This window comes from Macrobrachium nipponense, chromosome 40, assembly GCF_015104395.2.
Source record: "Macrobrachium nipponense isolate FS-2020 chromosome 40, ASM1510439v2, whole genome shotgun sequence".
In the NCBI taxonomy this organism is placed as follows: domain Eukaryota; kingdom Metazoa; phylum Arthropoda; class Malacostraca; order Decapoda; family Palaemonidae; genus Macrobrachium; species Macrobrachium nipponense.
The window spans coordinates 45,169,084-45,191,720 of record NC_061101.1 but is presented as its reverse complement, the minus strand read 5'-3'; the positions used below and the strand labels follow the sequence as shown (position 1 = coordinate 45,191,720).

The following is a 22,637-nucleotide window of genomic DNA, read 5'->3' as shown; positions in this document are numbered from 1 at the left end:
ACACTATCTGAGAGAGGTAATTGGGAGGGCATGCTGTTTAGAATGTAATGAGGACCCTGCCCCACCCAGCGTCATCAGGAGTTGGGAAAAATACAAAATTTTTTTTATTTGGTATCTTTCAAAATCTTCAGAAACACTTGTTATACCTGTAGTATACTTCACTGCCCCTTGGTTCTCTAGCAATGATTCTATCCCAGTCATACCATTTCCATCAGGTAGAATAGGTAAACAGGAAAGTCATTTCCTTGATACTAAATATCTTTCAATTCAAATTCTATTTTGTTTCTTAAGTTCCAATTCTGGTCATTTTAGTTTGGATGTTTTACTGCTGTACTAGAAAATAGGTAAAAAAATATCATATCCAGATACAGTAATACCTTGGGTTACGAATTTAATCAGTTCCAGAACCTGCTTCGTAACCTAAAAAATTCGTAACCTAAATGGATTTTCGCATAATGTTATAAAAAGCAAATAATGCGTTCCACCCGACCATGAATGACCATTTCAATTCATATTTTTCCATTTATTTTTGTTCACTAAGGTTGAAAATTCGTGTAGGAATTACATAAAATTATAAAATTGAAGAATGAAATTAAATATAAACACTAGATTTAATATGCATGCACAGTAAAACCTGAACTTTACCTTTGGCGAGTGTGGCTGCTGGCTTGACGGAGACGGGAGGAGGGGAAGGGTGAGGAGGAGAGGGTTAGGGCTGGGGGGGGAAATCTCCCTCCGTGAACACTTCTGGAAGACTTTCTGGTTCTTTCTCTAGAGAGCACCGTTCACTACGATCACTAATTTTACGCTTACGCGACACTGTGTCGTCTTTCACAATTTTGAAAAAATATTTTTCTATGAGCAAATTTTCTACATCGTCGAGAATATAAGGCCGTTGTTTCGTCAATACTGTGACACCTTTTGATGCTTTACTGGCTTTAATTTCTTCCTTTTTCTTCAAAATAGTGCAGATCGTTGATTGCGACCGCTTGAAGAATGCTGCAATGTCTTTCACGCGCTCGCCTTTATCATGCATTTGGATAATTTCCTTCTTCATTTCGACTGTAATCATCTCCTTCTTTCTTATGCTTTCCTTCTTGCTGCTTGCCTTCGTCATCTTGGGAGCCATTGTCTTTAGTATTTGGGTAATAGTAATGTATAAGCACTATCACGGAAACACAACACGTGCGCAAATCACTAAGCAAATTTGAGAGCGTATCACGGACAGATGCGTTCAATCTTACCGCCAGCGAGATAGTGAAAGAGTTATGGTTTAAAAAGGGTCAAGGGATGCATGGGAGGAAGTCACGTGACCCTCGTTAAGTTTTGGCCGAAAAAAATGCGTTCGCCGATCCCACGCTCATCCGATGTCCGATATAAACAAAGCAGGCGTTAAGTTTTGGCCGAAAAAAATGCGTTCGCAGATCATACGCTCCTCCGATGTAAACAAAGCAGGCGGCCTCCCATGATGGAAATTCGCGCATTCGTATTCCAAGTGAAATTCGTATTCCAGAATGAGGGCGTCACTTCGTAAGTTAAAAAATTTGTATACTAATCGGTTCGTAACCCAAAGTATTACTGTACTGAACTGTAGTTATGGGCAGAATTAGGAATAATGTTTAAAATATATTTTTCATCACATATTTTTTGGTTCTTATTATGTTAATTTCTTATATGAAGTCTGAGCATAACAGCATATTTGATTCAGTTGTAAACTAGTTTTATGATTTGCCTCAAGGTAAGTATTTTCTGTCATTGATGATACTTTGATGCAGAGCGGCTGAAGTTATGTCAGATTTTAATTATATTAGCCTTTACATAATGCATACTAATTTATGTTTTACAGACTGGTGATGATAGAGTAACTCAGCTCATGCAGAATAAATGCTTAGAAAAACTTAGGGAGTTTGATGTTGGACGGGCACCAAAATTAACTGTTGCATCAGCAAGGAAGCTAGTGAAAAATTGTCCAAAACTTCGGCTACTACAAGATCTTGGTAAGAAATGTGCAAACTGTGTTCACGTTATTTTGAAGGGAAAGTAAACCACAGACAATGTGTACCATCATTTTGGGTTATTTTTCCATTATTGTAACTTTAATGACCATAAAAACAGTTTGAAGTTACAGAGTACTACGTAGAATTAGCTATAAGCATCATAGTGGAATGAGATGCAAGAATTATGTAAGAGAATGTAGTATCATAGTGAAATGAAATTGTATTATCCATTAGGATCAGTAAAGGGCTTCATGTACAAAATCCTTTTAGTATGTTTTTTTTTATTTCGTTATAGTGAGTTTACAGAGCTATTTAAGAGATAAGCACTTTTTCATTGGATACCTGAAATTTAGGGTTTGATTCACCTTAACTTTTAACTGATATCTTTGTAAACAACCTCTTGGTCCACAGCGGTCAGCTTGATGTGCACCGGTTAAATATTTACTGTACCCAGATTGACACCAAAAATGTGAATATTAGCAAACATGTTTAGCCATTGCCTTTCACTTTTGGACTTCCTTAATGTCAGTCCTGGGCACTTGTGTCACCAGTTGCGTCATTGTGTCGACGACGGAACGACCATTTCATCGACGCTTAACGCCTATGACTCTGAAGTTAAAAAAGCATCTCAATGACGTTGGCGCAAATACATTGTCGCAAACAAAATTTTGCATTGCCACTAAGTAGCCTACTCACTTTACACCTCTCTCTTTCACTCTCTCGCTCTCTCTCTCCAAATTAATTATTGAAATGAAATCCAATAATAACTGTGAATGGGATTATTTTAATACCGTAATTGTTGTCTAATTGAAAATTCTTGGATTTCTTGCATCACAAAATTTGAAAAAATTGAAATTTCATCTAATCATCTTGCTTTAGTACCAGTATAATTTTTTTTATTTGTTTTTTTATGAGAGAGAGAGAGAGAGAAGAGAGAGAGAGAGAGAGAGAGAGAGAGAAGAGAGAGGGAGAGAGAGAGAGAGACGAGAGAGAGAGAGAGAGAGAGAGAGAGAGAGAGAGAGAGAGAGAGAAAGTGTTACCATAAGTACTTAACTAATAACTACATCTATTTAAATCATTATTTATTTATTATGCGGTTTATACCCATTAGGCTAATAGTTTATAGATTGTAGTTCAAGTTTGTATTACTGTGATATTATGATTATGATACAGTAACAAAAATAAAATTAATCAACTAACTAAACTAACCCTTAAACGCCGAAGCAGTATTTTAAAAATCATCTCCCGTATGCCGGTGGAGTTCGCGAGTGAGCGCCGAAGCGGAAAAAATGTTTTTTTCAAAAATCACAGCTTGCTTAGTTTTCAAGATTAAGAGTTCATTTTTGGCTCCTTTTTTGGTCATTGCCTGAAGTTTAGTATGCAACCATCAGAAATGAAAAAAAAAATATTATCATATATAAATATAGGGATATATGACAGAGCGAAAAAAATTTTTCATATATATTGTATATAAAAAGCGCTGTGAACATAACGGTTAAAGCTAACGAGTTAATTTTTTTGTATTGTACACTAAATTGCGATCATTTTGGTATATAACACATTGTAAAACGATCAAGGCAAACAGAGAGAAAATGTTATCACAAAATGATGCATGAATTCAAAACGCGCAAACATGAAAAAATGCCGTTTTCAAAAATTCATCATAAATCAAAATATTGTGTTGGAGACTTCTCGTTGGTTGCAAAATGAAGGTAATTGATTGAAAATTACTAGACTGTAAGTGTTGTAGCTTACAATTGCAGTTTTTGACCATTTTGGTCGAATTAAAGTTGACCAAAGGATAAATTTTTTCTATTTATCGTAATTTATATGAAAATATTTCAAAACTGATAAAAGCTACAACCATGGGTTGTTTTTTTGTTGTATTCTACATGAAATTGCACATATTTTCATATATAAAACTTTATGTAACGGCTAATTTAAAACAGTGCAAACATTACGACAATCGCACAAAAAAATTTTGATTTTTTTCGGAAGAGTTACCGCGCGGACGTAGGGAAAATTTTTTATTTTATATAAATTCACCATAAATCGAAATATTGTGCTACAGACTTCATATTTGTTGCAAAATAAAGGTAAATGATTGAATATTACTGGAATGTAAGAGTTTTCGCTTACAATTGCGTTTTTTTACCATTTCGGTCAAGTCAAAGTTGACCGAAGGTTGAAATTTTGGCACTTATCGTTATTTATATAAAAATATTTCAAAACTGGTAAAAGCTACAGCCATGCGTTGTTTATTGTTGTATTCTACATGAAATTGCGCACATTTTCATATATAAAACTTTATGTAACGGCTAATTTAAAATGGTGTAAACATTACAACAATCGGACGACAAAATTTCTGATATTTTCGGTAGCGTTACCGCGCTGACGTAAGGAAAAAGTTTTTTTCATAAATTTACCGTAAATCGAAATATTGTGCTAGAGACTTCTAATGTGTTGCAAAATGAAGGTATATGATTTAATATTGCTAGAATATAAGAGTTTTAACTTACAATTGCGTTTTTCGACCATTTCGGTATAGTCAAAGTTGACCGAAGGTTGAAATTTTGGCACTTATCATTACTTATATGAAAATATTTCACAACTGATAAAAGCTACAACCATGAGTTGTTTTTGGTTGTATTCTACATGAAATTGTGCACATTTTCATATATAATACTCCATGTAACGGCTAATATAAAATGGTGCAAAAATTATGTCAAAGTGACGAAATAATTTCTGAGATGTGTTGCTGATAGTTTTTAGTGCGAGAAGAAAGAAATTCGCGCTTGCGCACCTGGGTAATGATTGTAAACAAAACAACGCCTTGATCCGTGAGCTCCCAGCATCCCCCAAGGCGCGTGATTCACAAGTTTTCGCCTAGTAGGCCTATAACTATTTTTCCACAAATTTAAAAAAAAAACTTTTTTTTATATTGACGTACCATACGTCCAAGCGGCACCCAACAGACAATTTATATCGACGTTTAATACGTCCAATCGGCGTTAAAGGGTTAAGGTGGATGAAAATTATTTTGACATAATTACAGACCTAGACATCAGTTGTGAAATTTTCCCAGTTGTTTTTGTAATGATTGTTAATATTTATGAATCATTTTTTCCTGGCAGGTGGATGGAATATTAAAACCGAAGAATTCAATGCTTTCTTGAAAGAAACAGAAGTAGAGAACTATGATGTACAAATTGTTTACAAACCCAGAAGAATCAGGTAAGATGAAAGGGAACTTGACTCTTTTTATTTAGTTAGTATATAATATTTTTATGTCACTTGAATATTGATGGAGGCTGAGTATTTTTTGTTGCATAGAATTTTTCATGAAGATTGGTGGATGTAGAGGGATTTTGTTACTTTGTTTCACAAAACAGCTAGTTTTTTGTCAAATACAGCTGGTTTCCTTGTCAAATATAAGAGTAGTAATTGTAATTTATGTGACTGGCATTTAATAAATGTTCATAGTACTTTAATTGTAATTCCAAAGTCAGCCACAAAGTAGGTTTAAATTGACCATCATCTAAATACCAGTGGTCCCAGTACTGTTTGGTTATAAACAAAATTACACTTTGTCTCTTCAGATATAGTTAAATGTTATTTTGCAAGATATTCAAGTTACAGCATTGAATAATGGCAGTGTTTACCAAGATAAAGACTTAATGAATAGAAAGTACATTTCTTAACAAGAGCTGTACAGTGAGTTTTTGTTGTAAAGTTTGATAAAACGTACAGTACTACTTTAGTATACCCATTTGGGATTGGAATTATTTCCTGCATTTCATGCCTGTTTTTATAACTATCCCAGTTCCATTTTTTTTCCCCCACAGAAATGATAGTCACAGTGACGATGATCTTATGGATGATTCTGATGAAGAATCTGGAGTTTGGGGACCAATGAGAAATCTTTTTCCACTTGTCATACTCTAAGATTTTATTTATTCATGTATGAGTTGAAATATATATTGTAAGGATTATTTGGTCTACATTCTTTTGTTAACCTATTATCAAGACTAGATTAAGGACATCAAAGAATAGATTAAGGACCTGACCTACTGGAAAACGAACTTCAATGACTGGCTTAAGGGTGCCAGCCGGCTAATGCCATTTTTTATGGACAGGACTTCGACATTCATACCACTTAATAAGGTGACTTGGGATATCTCCAAACCGCATATGATTTTCGCCTTTGACCTTCGGTTTTGTGACGCCAGTTTTATTTATCCCAAAAATAACAATTTTTCAAGTTTATCTCCTCTCTTCATACTTAACTCTCTTACGCCGAAGGGGCATAATAAAAATCGTCTCCCATATGCCGAGGCGGTCTCGGAGTGAACGCCAAAGCGGAAAAAATATTTTTTTCAAAAAATCACAGCGCTCTTAGTTTTCAAGATTAAGAGTTCATTTTTGGCTCCTTTTTGTGTCATTGCCTGAAGTTTAGTATGCAACCATCAGAAATGAAAAAAATATTATCACATATAAATAATGCGATCTATGATAGCGTGAAAACAAAATTTCATATATAATTGTATTCAAATTGCTCTGTGAGCAAAACGGTTAAAGCTAACGAGTTAATTTTTTTTCGTTGTATTGTACACTAAATTGCGATCATTTTGGTATATAACACATTGTAAAATGATCAAAGCAACACAGAAAAAATATTATCACAAAATGATGCATGAATTCGCAATGCACGGATGTAAAATGTTTTTTTCAAAAATTCACCATAAATCTAAATATTGTTCTAGAGACTTCCAATTTGTTTCAAAATGAAGATAAATGATTGAATATTACTATACTGTAAGAGTTTTAGCTTACAATTGCAGTTTTCAACCATTTCGGACGAGTTAAATTTGACCGAATGTCGAATTTTTTTATATGCAAATATTTTGGAAATGAGAAAAGCTACAACCTTCAATTAGTTTTTGTTTTATTCTACATAAAATTGCACACATTTTTATATATAAAACTCTATGAAACTGAGCAAATATAACGATAATGCGACGTACGCATTTCGGAGATTTGCGGCGGAGAATCCGCGTGCGGAGGGAAGGAAAGTTTTTTTAAAATCCACCATAAATCTAAATATTGTGCTAGAGACTTCGAATTTGTTTCAAAATGAAGATAAATGACTGAATATTACTAGACTGTAAGAGGTTTAGCTTACAATTGCGTTTTTTGACTATTTTGGTAGAGTCAAAGTTGACCGAACGTGCTTTTTTTACTATTTATCGTGATTTATGTGCAAATATTTCAAAAATGAGAAATACATGAAATTGCACACATTTTCATATTGAAAACTTTATGTAACGGCTAATTTAAAATGGTGTAAACATTACGACAATCGCACAAAAAAATTTCTGATTTTTTTCGGAAGAGTTACCGCTCAGACGTAAGGAAAATTTTTTTTAAGATTCATAAATTCACCATAAATCGAAATATTGTGCTAGAGACTTCCAATTTGTTGCAAAATGAAGGTAAATGATTGAATATTACTAGAATATAAGAGTTTTAGCTTACAATTGCATTTTTCGACCATTTTGGTAGAGTCAAAGTTGACCGAAGGTTGAAATTTTGGCACTTATCGTTATTTATATGAAAATATTTCAAAACTGATAAAAGCTAAAACCATGGGTTGTTTTTAGTTGTATTTTGCATGAAACTGCGCACATTTCCACATATAAAACTTTATGTAACAGCAAATTTAAAATGGTGCAAACATTACGACTATCGCACGACAAAATTTATCAGAAGTTACCGCGCGGACGTAAGGAAAAAGTTTTTTTCATAAATTCACCACCATAAATCGAAATATTGTGCTAGAGACGTCCAATTTGTTGCAAAATGAAGGTAAATGACTGAATATTACTAGAATATAAGAGCTTTAGCTTACAATTGCGTTTTTCGACCATTTTGGTAGAGTCAAATTTGACCAAAGGTTGAAATTTTGGCACTTATCGTTATTTATAAGAAAATATTTCAAAACTGATAAAAGCTACAATCATGAGTATCTTATTGTTGTATTCTCCATGAAATTGCACACATTTTCATATATAATACTCCATGTAACGGCTAATTTAAAATGGTGCAAAAATTATGTCGGTGACGAAATAATTTCTGAGATGTGTCACTGATACTTTTTAGTACGATAAGAAAGAAATTCGCGCTTGCGCGCCTGTGTAACGATTGTAAACAAAACAACGCCTTGATCCGTGAGCTCCCATCATCCCCCAAGGCGCATGGGCGTGATTCAAAAGTTTTCGGCTGGTAGGCCTAAAAGTATTTTTCCGCAAATTTTTAAAAAAACTTTTTTATGTCGACGTTTAATACGTCCAATCAACAACCGGGAGACAATTTATGTCGACGTTTAATACGTCCAATTGGCGTAAGAGGGTTAGTATAAGACCTGGGATTACTACCATATTTAGACCTGATGTAGACCTCCAATCAAATAAAGAGGTTTTTTTTCCCAAAAAGTAATATTTTTGCTAGATATGAATTTTTTCATTATGGTAAAAAAATAAACCCTATAAATCAGGGGAAAAAATGAATAAAAAATTGGAAAAAAGGCCTCATTTTATTTTTCTAAAATGTCTTTTTAACCCTTAAACGCCGACTGGACGTATTTTACGTTGACATTTTTTGTCTCTCGGGTGCCGACTGGACGTATTTTACGTCGACATACAAAAGTTTTTTTTTTTAAATTCGTGGAAAAATACTTTTAGGCCTACCAGCCGAAAACTCTTGAATCACGCGCCTTGGGGGATGCTGGGAGTTCACGGATCAAGGTGTTGTTTTGTTTACAATCATTACGCAGGCGCGCAAGCGCGAATTTCTTTCTTGCCGCACTAAAAAGTTTCTGTGACACATCTCGGGGAAATTATTTCGTCACTTTGACATCATTTTTGTACCATTTTAAATTAGCCGTTATATGAAGTATTATATATGAAAATGTGCGCAATTTCATTTAGAATACAACAAAAAAATACTCATGATTGTAGCTTTTATCAGTTTTGAGATATTTTCATATAAATAACGATAAGTGCCAAAATTTCAACCTTTGGTCAACTTTGACTCTACCGAAATGGTCAAAAAACGCAATTGTAAGCTAAAACTCTTATATTTTAGTAATATTCAATCATTTACCTTAATTTGGCAACTAATTGGAAGTCTCTAGCACAATATTTCGATTAATGGTGAATTTATGAAAAAACTTTTTCCTTACATCCGCGCGGTAACTCTTCCAAAAAAAATCATACATGCGATTGTGGTAATGTTTGCACCATTTTAAAATTAGCCGTTACATAAAGTTTTATATATGGAAATGTGGGCAATTTTATGCACAATACAACTAAAAACAACCCATGGTTGTAGCTTTTATCAATTTTGAAATATTTTCATATAAAAAATGATAAGTGACAAATTTTCAACCTTCGGTCAACTTTGACTCTACCGAAATGGTCGAAAAACGCAATTGTAAGCTAAAACTCTTATATTCTAGTAAAATTCAAGCATTTACCTTCATTTTGCAACAAATTGGAAGTCTCTAGCACAATATTTCGATTTATGGTGAATTTATGAAAAAAATTACATTTTCTTTACGCCCGCGCGGTAACTCTTCCGAAAAAATCATATGTGCGATTGTGGTAATGTTTACACCATTTTAAATTAGCTGTTACATAAAGTTTGTTCCGATACGTAGTGCAAACCATCGGTCCTTTAACAATAGGAAGTAGCTAGCAGCAGCTGGAATGGTCGTAAGCTTCGAACAAGGGGAGAACGGTAGTTAACTGCTTGTCCGATCGTCGCGCGGCGTGAGGTAAACAAATCACTTTTGCTTTCGGCCGTGGTGTGACTAGACGTGTTCGTCATCGCTCTGCCCGCTACTCGTCGTATGCTTTGGTTTTCAATTCAGCCCTCTTTCTGGTTTGTTTTTGTGTGTTGAAGAGATTGTAAGTACAATACTTTCATTTTTGTTTATCACATTGATTAATAAACAATGGATCAAGAGATGGAGCTTTCGCCGCGCCCCCCGGTCGCCCGTAGAGTGTGTCCCGGGCTGGAGGGGCGTAAATGCGGCGGATTTCGCTCCTTTGTGGATGTGGATCCACATGAGTTATGTACAAGGTGTAGGGGCGAGAATGCTCCCGAGCCGAACCATGTGTAACGTGTGTTGATTGGTCCGAGGCGCAGTGGGTTCTGTACGAGGGCAGGAAGAGACGTAGGCCTACAAAGGAGTCGTCGGAAAGCTCTCCAGCGACTCCTTTGGTAACGGATACCTCGTCTTCCTTCTTGCCCCCCGGTCAGCCCCCACGTTTCGCGCCTTCCCCTGCGGGGGGGGGGGGGGGGGGGGGGTAGCGGAATCCTTCTCCTCACTTGATCCGTCGAGTGTGGAGGAGGGCGCTCGCTACCCGGACGTACAGTTGTACTCGGGGTCTTCCGTCCGCTCTGGGTGGGGTTCGTCTCCCCCCAAGCGCGTGGGAACCCCTCTAATTCACCCGACTGTTGCTTCCGCAGGTGTGCCGCCAGTGAAGGACGACCTGGGACAGGTGTGGGAGTCGCTGGGGTTGCAGGGAGTGCCAAGCATCCAGGGGCTAATCCAGCGGTTGGCGGGGTCGGCAGTGGTCACACATGGTGTGGTGACCACTACCACTACTACGATCACGACTCCGGCCTATGGCATGCCGCCGCATTTGGTCTATACGCCTCATGTGACGACGGTGACACCGACAGCTGCGATTCAGAGACCTCTCGCTACCGTGTCAAGGAGAACCGTGCTACCGCCACCTGGGTTCTTTGTGCTGCCGACCCCGGACTTCCGCTGCCCTAAAAGCTCTCCCTTAGACTTGCCGCCAGTACCGAGAATGCAGGTAGCTGCCGACAAGACGCTTGGCTCCCCTGTTGCTGCTGCCGTACCTGCCGTACCTGTTGCTGTGCCTGCCGCTCCCACTGTTTCAGACGCTGTTGCTCCTGCTGTTCCTGTACCTGTTCCTGTCGTTCCTGTTGTTGGTGGTGCTGCTCCAGGCTCAGGTCTTTCCGGACAGGTGCAGTCGGGCCCTGTTGCTTCGGCAACTGCCCCGGCTCCCTCCTGGATGGAAGACCTGACGTCTGTCCTGCGGAGCCTGGCAAAGAAGAAGAAGAAGAGGAAGGTTTCTTCGTCGTCTGCTGCCTCCTCTTCCCCTTCGACTTCTAAGGCTACCAAGCCGAAGAAGAAGAAGGCTGCCTCCTCCCCCCCTAAGAAGGCTCCTTCGGGACCTTCTAAGGGCCTGTCTCGCTCAGGCGATTCGGGGAGCTCTTCTGCTGGTCCTCCTGTTCCCTCGGGAACAGGGCCCGTCTCTACTTCTGCAAAGAAGAAGACGACGGGGACCAGAGGGGTACCAGCTTCGGCTGGCACTTCCTCGCCTGGTACTAGCGGTTCTGCCGCTAAACCAGGATCTGCCTCGGCTTCTTGTTCGCGAGAAGTACAGAGTGGATGGTCTCCCGCGGGAGACCGTCCAGCCAAAGTCTCGACGCCCGAGTTCGCTCGCCGTCAAGACCGAGGCGCGGAGCAGAAGACTGGCGAGAGTCGTGCAGACGACTCTCGCCAGGCCAGCGGACGCTCTCGCAGCGACCAGCCGGCTGCTCGGGTAGACGTGACGGTCTCTGACCGGCCACGGGTTGAGGCGAGGAAGGGGTCCCCACGGCCGTCGGTACCAGCCTCGGCTGGTACCAGCGGCTTGACGCGCCGAGAGGACGCTCACCGGTCTCACCGCGACAGCGAGCCTAGCAGGTCACCTGACCGCCGCTCCCATCGGGACCGGGTGGAGACGGTAACCAGCAACAGCTCGCCTGACGCTCGGGATCGGGGTCGACGTTCTCAGCCGAGCCTCTCGCCTCAGGTGAGCGGCAAGGAGTGATCGCGAGGGGTGCGCCTCTCGCGATCCCACTACGACGCCGTACGCACCAGGCACGGTTCTAGGACCGGCCAGGACGTACGCGCAAGTAGCTGGAGGCGACCGTGAGGGGTCTGTCGCTGTTCCTCCTTCTGAAGGAGGAGTGTCTTGGGATCTGTTCTTGCTGGAGGGACTGGACGGTCCTACTCCTCAAGATGCAGTTACTCCCGAGATACAGAGGAACTTTGCAGAAGTCATTAAGCTGATTCGTCAGCATAATGGCCTTACGGAAGGATTGCCGCTACCACCGTCCGAGCCCACGTCCCGGCTCGAGTCATTTTGGGGCCCGAAGAGGGAACCCAAAATGATGGTGGGACTACCGCGATCAGAGCTTGCAGACTCGGTCCTGGACCAGGTGGAGAATCTCGTCTCAGGGCGAGAGGATTCGCTGAACTCCAGTCGGTCTTCCAAGCTGCTTCCACTTCCCCTACAGCGTCAGAGGCGTTTCTATGTGCGCCATCGGAAGACCCGATACCGCCGAAACAGGTTAACCCGGAGTTAGCGAGGCTGACTCCAGGTGTGTTCCTGCAGCAGCTCCTGTCGGAGAACCTCTGGTTCTCGCAGCAGGAGGCACTCGCCCTGGAATCTACCGCTATGGCAGCATTCCAGGCAGTCTCTTGGCTGGATTTGTGGTCCCTCACAATATCCAAAGTCGCGGCCGGCTCTGGGAGACTGTGCCAGTCTGGAGGAAGAGCTATCTCTTACCTCGCCCATCAGACTGCTAACCTGTGGGCCAACTTGGTTCTTCGTCGTAGGGACGCAGTCCTTACCCGAGTGACCAAGGGGGCTGGGCGTGAGGCGGCACTCGGGCTTCGTAACGGACCCATTAGGAGTTCCACCGCTCTCTTTCCCGGAGAGATGGTGGACGCTGCGGTGGAAAGGCGGCGCACTGATGACAGTTTCCGCTTAGTTCACCAGGCAGTCTCGAAGGTTTCTGGGCAATCTCGAGTAACTGCGGCTAAGCCTAAGAGTTTAGCTGGCGCTTCCACGGCTGCTAAGACGGTTGCTCCGCCTAAGCCCCGTGTGAAGACTCCTGTTGTTTCGACTTCTGCGAGAGGAGGCCGTAACCAGCCGTCCTCCCAGACCTCCTTTCCCCTAGGAGGTGGTGGGAAGAAGTCGAAACGAGGTGGGAAACGCTAGGGACGGCGTTCCCCCTCACCTGCTGCCGGAAGTGGGGGGGTGCTTAGCCAGCCATTGGGCAACTTGGCAGCGCTACGGCGCCGAGAACTGGATAGTAGACGTCCTTCAGGAGGGAGATCTACTACCCTTCGAGTCTCGGCCCCCCCCTCATCTCCAAACCGGTCCATCTACAAACCTATGTCCGGGGATCATCAAAGGACAACGCTCTTCGACAGGAGATCAAGACCATGCTGGCGAAACGAGCTGTAGAAATCGTAGAGGATCAGTCACCGGGCTTTTACAGCCGCCTCTTCCTAGTGGAGAAGGCATCGGGGGGCTGGCGTCCAGTGATAGACCTCTCTCCCCTGAACCGTTTCGTTCACACGACTCGGTTCACGATGGAGTCGGCACGGTCCGTGCTCGACTCGATCAGGGGGAACGATTTCATGCTTTCAGTGGACTTGAAGGACGCGTATTTTCAAATACCCATCCATCAGTCCTCCAGAAAGTACCTCCGCTTCATCTTCGACGGGACGGTGTACCAATTCAGGGCACTTTGTTTCGGTCTGTCAACCGCCCCACAGGTGTTCACGCGAGTGTTCACTCTGGTGTCAACTTGGGCCCATTCGCACGGGATACGTCTTCTGAGGTATCTCGACAATTGGCTGGTCCTGGCGAGCTCCCGCTCGCAGTTGCTACAGGACAGGGATCGGCTCCTCAAGTTTTGTCACGATCTGGGGATTGTGATAAACTAAGAGAAGTCCGATCTCGAACCCAAGCAGAAGATGAAGTACCTGGGTATGCTGATCGACACGGTAGCAGGACAAGTCTTTCCTGCAGACTTGCGGATCAGCAAATTCAGGGAGGCAGCCGGCCGGTTCCTGTCTCGGCAGGAACAGGCAGCACAGCAATGGCAAGTCGTGATCGGCCATCTGTCGTCACTCGAAAAGTTAGTCCCTCACGGGCGTCTTCATCTGTGGTCTCTCCAGTGGAGACTAAGGGAGAGTTGGTCTCAGGCAAAGGATCCACCTTACTTCCCCGTGGCTCTCACGGAGAAGGTGAGGCAGGACCTAGCCTAGTGGCTCGACGACAAGAACCTCTTAAGAGGAGTGCACATCCGCACTTCCCCCCCGGAGATGCTGCTGTTCTCAGACGCATCGACCGAGGGATGGGACGCACACCTGGAGGAGTTGCTGACTGCAGGTGTGTGGGACCATCACAAAAAGCACCTTCACATCAATGTCCTTGAACTCAAGGCGGCGTTCTACACTCTCCAAGAATTTCAGGACCGCTTGGTGGGACACTCAGTGGTGTTGATGTGCGACAACACCACAGTAGTGGCATATGTCAACAAGCAGGGGGCCTAGTGTCTCTTCCGCTACACCAGTTGACGGTGCAGGTGCACGAGTGGGCCACGGCTCACTCAATAGAGCTGTCAGCACGCTACATTCCAGGCAAGAGGAATGTAGTAGCGGACAAGCTCAGCCGTCGGGATCAGGTGATAGGAACCGAATGGTCTCTACACCCAGACGTGGCGGAAAGGCTCTTCAACCTGTGGGGGTGACCGGTCATAGACCTGTTCGCTACCCGGCACAACAGAAAACTGCAGGTTTTCTTTTCAGCCGTGCCGGACCCATGGGCAGCTGCAGAGGACGCTCTCCAACACCCCTGGGACAACCTCTTCGTCTACGCCTTTCCTCCCTTCTGTCTGATTCGGAAAGTGATCAGCCAAGCGCTGACCACCCCGAATCTCAGGATGATCCTGGTGGCTCCCAAACGACCTCAGGCCGTTTGGTATCCGGACCTGCTGGCTCTTCTTGCGGAAGCACCGAGAGAGCTACCCCATTGGCACAACCTTCTAGCCCAGCCACACGTAGAACGGTACCACCAAGCAGTCCAGTCCCTTCAACTTCACGGCTGGCTGTTATCCACCATCTCTTGCGAACGAGAGGCTTTTCTCGTAGCGCAGCAACAGAGATGGCTGGACACGTCCGACAGTCCTCTGCAGCTGTGTACCAGGGGAAGTGGGCCGTCTTCTGTGGTTGGTGTCGTAGACGGGGTCTGTCTCCTCTCAGAGCCACTCTTCAGCAGGTAGCGGATTTCCTCGTGTTTCTTCGCCGAGAGAAGCTCCTCTCAGTACCCACAGTCAAAGGATACAGAGCCGCCCTGGCCCTGGTCCTGAAACTGAGGGGACTGGATATCTCTAATTCATTCGAGATTTCCTTGCTCATGAGGAGCTTCGAAAGGTCTTGCCCACCCAGGGAACTCAGGCCCCCTGCGTGGGATGTGACTCTCGTCCTTAGGAGTTTGACTCGAAGACCCTTCGAGCCACTCCGAGAGTCGTCAGACAGGGATCTGACCCTCAAGACCCTCTTCTTGCTGGCCCTGGCATCGGCGAAGAGAGTAGGGGAACTACATGGTCTGTCTTTCGATGTTAAACACACCAGAGGCTGGGGATCTGTGACGCTCGATTTCGTCCCGAACTTCGTAGCTAAGACTCAGAATCCGTCGATCCCTGACGACAGGTTCGAGTCTTTCACGATCCCCTCCCTTTTGGACTTCACCGATAATGATGCGGATGAGATGCTGCTTTGTCCTGTGAGGGCGCTACGGCGCTATCTGAAGAGAACTCGACACCTCAGGCCTGAGTGTCGACGCCTCTTCGTTAGCACTGGGGTTACCAAGAAAGAAGTATCCAAGAACACGCTTTCTTTCTGGCTACGTGAGGTGATCAGGAGAGCGTACGAGGCTGATGGTAGTGACGACATCCGTACGCTCCGACCGAGAGCCCACGAAGTCAGAGGTATTGGACCCTCCTTAGCGTTCCGTAAGAACTTCTCCGTGGCGCAGGTCCTGAAGGCAGGTGTCTGGGCCAACCAGACCACCTTCACGTCCTTCTACCTTCGGGATATTGCCCACAAGTCCTTGGATACTTTTTCCTTGGGACCTGTGGTGGCTGCTCAACACGTTGTGTAAGCTTACCCAGCACCCGAGCAGGCAGAACAGCATCGATTCCTGGTATGGCTGGGAGAATGAATGTGCGAATGAGAGTGTGACTGGCTTCTCTTCACCATCTTTCTCTACCTCTACTTGTGGGCAGAGGGATACGGTCGTCACCATGCTGGAAAGGAGTCCGATGCAGGTAAGCTACTCGACCGAGCTCCATCCTATCCCTTTCACTAGGGATAGGAGCGTATATCCACCACTTTCTCCTACAAGGGGGTGGAAGTGGATGCCTACATGAGACAAACCCATGACTTTATATTTGCTCCTGTACAGGAACAAGTTCTTACAATGCTGGTACGAAGAGATACGCTTGCCTCTCTCTTAGTACTCGGCCCAGAGGTCTGACCATTGATCCTGCGGTGCACACCCCGATCAATTGGACAGAGGCTTGGATCCCTCCCTCGCTCTTACGACCAGGGAGGCACTCCAGGGATGGACGAACACCAGTCTGTTCATTCAAAGACTCAGATTCCTCCCACCAAGAAGTGAGTCTTCCTATTGTTAAAGGACCGATGGTTTGTATTACGTATCGGAACAAATGACATTTTGTCGAAAATTGCATTTTTCCTAACTATACAAACCTGAGGTCCTTTACATATAGTCCCTCCTCATGCCACCCCGCACTCTGCGTATTTTGCATGGGCCAAAAGCAAAAGTGATTTGTTTACCTCAGACGATCGGACAAGCAGTTAACTACCGTTCTCCCCTTGTTCGAAGCTTACGACCGTTCCAGCTGCCGCTAGCTACTTCCTATTGTTAAAGGACCTCAGGTTTGTATAGTTAGGAAAAATGCAATTTTCGACAAATTGTCATTTTTTACATGAAAATGTGCGCAATTTCATGTAAAATACAACATAAAATTATTGAAGGTTGTAGCTTTTCTCATTTTTGAAATATTTGCATATAAATCACGATAAATAGAAAAAAAACCACGTTCGGTCAACTTTGACTCTACCGAAATGGCTGAAAAACGCAGTTGTAAGCTAAAACTCTTACAGTCTAGTAATATTCAGTCATTTATCTTCATCTTGAAACAAATTCGAAGTCTCTAGCACAATATTTAGATTTATGGTGAATTAAAAAAAAACAACTTTCCTTCCCTTCGCGCGCGGATTCTCCGCCACAAATCTCCAAAATGCGTACGTCCCATTCTCGGAATATTTGCTCGTTTCCTATTAGGCATTTCATTAGAGTTTTATATATGAAAATGTGCGCAATTTCATGTAGAATAAAACGAAAAATATTTGAAGGTTGTAGCTTTTCTTATTTCCGAAATAATTGCATATAAAAAATATATATAAAAAAATTCGACATTCGGTCAACTTTAACTCATCAGATATGGTTGAAAACTGCAATTGTAAGCTAATACTCTTACAGTATAGTAATATTCAATCATTTGTCTTCATTTTGAAAGAAATTGGAAGTCTCTAAGACAATATTTAGATTTATGGTGAATTTTTGAAAAAAATATTTGTTTACGTCTGCGCGTTACGAATTCATGCATTATTTTGTGATAATATTTTCTCTGTGTTGCTTTTATCGTTTTACAATGTGTTATATACCAAAATGATCGCAATTTAGTGTACATTACAACGTAAAACAAAGTAACTTGTTACCTTTAATCGTTTTGCGCACAGCGCGATTTGAATACAATTATATATGAAATTTTTATTTTGCGCTACATATATCGCATTATTTATATATGATAATGATAATTTTTTTCACTTCTGATGGTTGCATACTAAACTTCATGCAATGACAAAAAAAGGAGCCAAAAATGAGCTCTTAATCTTGAAAACTAAGCGCTCTGTGATTTTTTGAAAAAAATATTTTTTTTCACTTCTGCGCTCGCTCTGAAACACCTCCGGCATACGGGAGACAATTTTTTTTTTACCGCTTCGGCGTTTAAGGGTTAAGTTATATACCAAATTTATATGCTATAGCTTTAAAACTAAGAGAGAAGATAGACTGAAGGTCAATAAGTATAGTTTTGAGATACAGATGTTAGGTTTTTCTTTGTGTTTTTACAAAGACAATGTTAATAAATCACAATTATACTCTGAATTTTATATTCCTTTTAGGGTATTAATTATTAATAAACCAAAACTGTTATTTATCACAGTTTAATCATAAATGAAGATATCTTTGCTCAAAGATCATAGCCTTGGGCACTGCACCAGGTGAGACTGGGCACTCCTTTTTATGCAACACTTTCTCTCTCTTCTTCACTAACTCGGCTAATATCACCAATATTATGGTCTTCTGAACTCTATTAGAACGAATTTTCCTTTTCTGTATGTTAGCGAGATGTTTTGCTTGTCTTTTACTTTGCATGATGAAATTCTTGCTGAAACAAAAACAGACATAAAAGCAAGCGAATGGCAGAAGTGGAACTCGAACGTTTCTGCTCGCACTGAAGGCCGTGTAAGCATTACCTTCCAGTCTTGTGAAATCATGGAATCTCTACAGATGTCATCGCTCACAATTTCTTTTATAATTATAAAAACTTACAAGAGCAAGAAATACTGCATTTTCTTGTACAGATCAATGTTTTTGGCTTAAGGAGTTACTTTTACTTATTTACCCTGTAACTATGAAAGAGGAATTTTGACAAAATATTTTGTATACGCATTCTCCATTGCCATGCGAAGCCCCATAAATTTGATCATGACTGCGATTTTTGCCCTATACCACCATATACTGTATGGGGGTAGTGGCCGGCCCCTTAAGGATAGCAAAGAATGGGTTAAGGACCTCAGGGACAGGATTAGTTACCTCAAAGAATGGATTAAGAGGCCAGGTAACAAACCTGAGTACAGTATTTTAATACTACTCTGATGCAGACTAAGGAATATCGTGGCCAGCATGAAGTCGTCAGTCCCACTGATAGTTCTGATCCAGATTAAGGTAAGTTTATGGAATGCTTTCAGACTGATATCATTCACTAGGATAAGGGCCTGGTGTGCCCTTGGTTAGGTTGTTAGGCAACATGATAATTCTAAGGAAGAGCACTGCACGGAGATATTGTTATTAATGAAAGTTTTTGACTGAACAATTTAGAAAAATGTGTATATGATGTAGTACACATGAGATAACTTGACAAATTTACCAAAATAATGTGAGAGCTTTACCATCTTTTTTATGTTTTTACATTAATATCTGAAGGGTTGGTACTAAACATGATGTCCCATGGTAAATTTCTAGCATTAAGTAAATTTCTCGAAGTTATCTCTCCTGTACTGCATCATATACACCCTTTTCTATACTGGTAAGTAATAAAATTAATAAACAATAGGTATCTGCATGGAGATCTCTCTTAAGAATGACCAGCAATTTCAACTAGGCCTAAAATGGTGAAAAAGGCAGAAATGTGTTATTCTGCAGCAAAACTACAGGCAGTTCCCAGTTATTGCCATTCTCAGGAGGGTGCTGATAAACAAAAAACCGCCATCAACTGAAACATGCGATTTATGGGGCTGAGTTTTGGTTAATGGCACCTCTATTAGCTATGTTATGGCATCAAAACAATTATCAGCACCTTATAGCGCTGATAACTGAAACTCTGCCCATTATGGCGCAATAAATTGGCGATTTTATGGTGCTAGACAAGCGCCATAAGTAACTGGATCTCCATTACAAAGTCAGCTATTAACTGGGGACAGCCTGTATTTAATTTAGTCTGAGGGTAATTCATCCAGATTTTTTATATATAAGAATGGAGATAGGATTCCGGTTCTGGCTTCTACCTGTAGGGGTGCTGACCACAAACAGCTGCTGATATACAAGGTGCTAAATCTACTCAAATTGTGCTATGGATGCAAGGTATTCACACATCTGCCTCTACAGATAAAATAAAACATCTAAATATCTATGTATGAAGTGTCCTTCGATGCTAACACTTGAGGAGATGAGGATCTGTCATTTCTGAGTTTGTGCCAGAATTCATAGCAAAGACTTGGAATTCGTCAGCTTCTGACACTAGATATGAGTCTGTTTCAGTCCCCTCCTTAAAGACCTAGTGGGTAGTGATTGTGATGTGATACTACTGTGCCCAGTAAGAGTGGCCAGACCAAGAAAGAGGTGTTCAAGAACATGATTTCATTCTGGCTTCATGAGACAGTCAAACAAACACTCCATTTCTGACGAAGTAGATGGGAGTACATTCTGAGTAGACCTCACAAGGTTAGGGACATTGGTCTGTTCCTTGCATTCAGGAAGAACCTGTCTGTTCCACATGTACTAAGGGCGGGAGTTTATATGGTCATGAACAGCCCACATTCACATCCTTCTTCCTCTGCTCTACATGATCAGGAAGAAAAGTCCAGGGAGTCTATTTTTATTTTATTATTATTATTTGTTTAAGCAGCCATTTCCAACTTAAGTCCAATTGGCTGCTTAATGCAGATAAAATCTGTTAAAAAATACCATATTAAACAAATAAATTTTTAGTCAGTTTAAAAAAAAATAAAGATAAAACATTACTGTACACATTTAAAACAAATTTGTATGAATTAAATTATTAATATATTTTAATAGATCTGTATCTAATAAAATTATTAATGTTTTAATAGATCTCTATCTGTTAAGAATTTTAAAACCTTGCAAACATTTGAGTCGTCATCTAGAATGTCTTGCATTTTAGATGATCCAAGTATTTATGTGTAATATGTGAATACTTAGAGCATTCAATTAAATTTCACGGTTATTCTGGTTTGACAGGTATCACATTCTGGAGGAGGCTGATTAGACACACATAAGAAAGCCATGGGTTAACCTTGTGTGCCCATTACACAGCCTGCACTAAGCAACCTCATGGTTTCTCTGCTTCTGTAAAGAATTCTTAAAATGGAAGGAGAGTCGAGCTACCAGTCAGTTCAGAGGTTTACTCAGAATCCTCCAACCAAAAAGTGTCTCCATATGCAAAAACCAAAGGTTTATATTCATGTAGGAAAAAACTACACATTTTTGAAGTAATTTGTAATTTTCCAAATATACAAACCAGAAGGTCTTTACATTGGTGACCCACCTCATGCCACCCCTCATTCTGCCACCTGGGATGAGAGGCAAAGTGCTTGCTTACTGACTGGGTGGGCGAGACTCCCACCCGTAGTACCATCTGTAATTAACGTACCTTGTTAAAAGTTACACAGCTGTTTCAGCTTGCCGCTGCAAGCAATATAAAGACCTTAGGTTTGTTTGTAAGGAAACATACAAATTATGTTATTTAAAAATTTGTAGTATTGCAAAATTCTGAATGCAGGAGATATCACAAGTAATGCAAGCTTCCATTTTGAGCATGCACATACAGATGCTGTTCCAGTATACATACACTGATGACTCAAGATATACCAGCCGAGAAGAGTCTACTTGGGACTCAGAGGTCTGGAAAAAGTAAGCCCTAATAATAATAATAATAATAATGATGCTGGCACTGAATTAGGAGCTATTTTCCCAGATATTAAGTGCAAATGTGAGTGTATTATCATAAATTTTTAGTGTAGAATTTTATGTAATTTTAATAGTTTTATAAGAAACTAAGTTGAAAAGAAAAACTTTAAGAGTAGTCTATTTAATTCCATAGAAAGAGCGACTCCTTTGCCCCTGGAAACTTTTTCACAGAAAACTAGATAAAAGTAAGAGGCACAGCAAATCTTACAGGAAAGTCTGGTTGGCAGTATCCAGAAAGTGTTGGAAATTACAGTCATCATCTTTTTTCTGGGTGTACAATAATATTCTGAGATGGGAAATTACCAAGTCATCATCTTTTTTTCTGAGTCTACAATAATATTCTGGGATGGGAAACTGCCATATGTCATCCGAGAATTGGAAATGTTTGACCCATGCACTTCTGATGGACAAAAAACCACAGCCTTCCTGTGATGACAATAGGGAGTCCTATTGACTGTACAACTCTAGCTAGTAGTGTCCCAGTCTTGGTAACTTGAGAAGACACTTCTTTTCTCAGTGCTGGGATGGCACACCTCTGGTTTCAACCATGGTGTTATTTTCAAGTTTATAAGAGCTGAACTCTTTAACAAAATAGTATAATTTATTTTTAACAGTAGACTTTGGTTTTGGTATGTCAAAATGTTGACTTTAAAGAGCTTTTTAGGATTTCAGTAAGTTTTATAATTTAAGAATTTTATTTTTATTTCCATTTTATAGCTTCTAAGCAATAAGAAGTTATACAACATATTCTGGTGCCAATGTTTTATAACATTCTTGGTTTTCTGCTGTTGTGACACCAAGTAATATTAAACCAGTCAGTCAATTAATCAGCTGTATATAAAAAAAACTTTACTATAGTAGATTCACATCAACCGCGCATTTGATGTCTAGGCCAGTCCCTTACGACGCTCCTGATTGGCTTATCAGGGCTGGAAACTGTCTCTTGAGAGAGTTCACATAGGCAGGATGTATGTTCCTCCTCTCCTGAAAGAGGTATCACTCAGGAGAGGTGGAACATAGAACCTACCCATGTGAACTCTTGATAGAGGCTGAGAGTTTCCAGCCCTGCAATTAGCGTATCAACAGCCAATCTGGAGCATCATAGGGACTGGCCTATACA

At 41.3% G+C, this 22,637-nt stretch overlaps 1 protein-coding gene across 1 annotated transcript in view; it reads left to right on the top strand.

The window, feature by feature from the left end:
- LOC135212132 (uncharacterized) overlaps positions 1–5,989 on the top strand; it is a 128,149-nt gene extending 122,160 nt beyond the window's left edge. Inside the window, exons 12-14 of the mRNA XM_064245537.1 lie at positions 1,847–1,997; positions 5,132–5,231; positions 5,843–5,989. Of these exons, the coding sequence (XP_064101607.1) occupies positions 1,847–1,997; positions 5,132–5,231; positions 5,843–5,942 (351 nt within the window). The 3' untranslated portion in view covers positions 5,943–5,989. The remainder of the gene's footprint in view (positions 1–1,846; positions 1,998–5,131; positions 5,232–5,842) is intronic.
- The last annotated feature ends 16,648 nt before the right edge of the window (positions 5,990–22,637 follow it).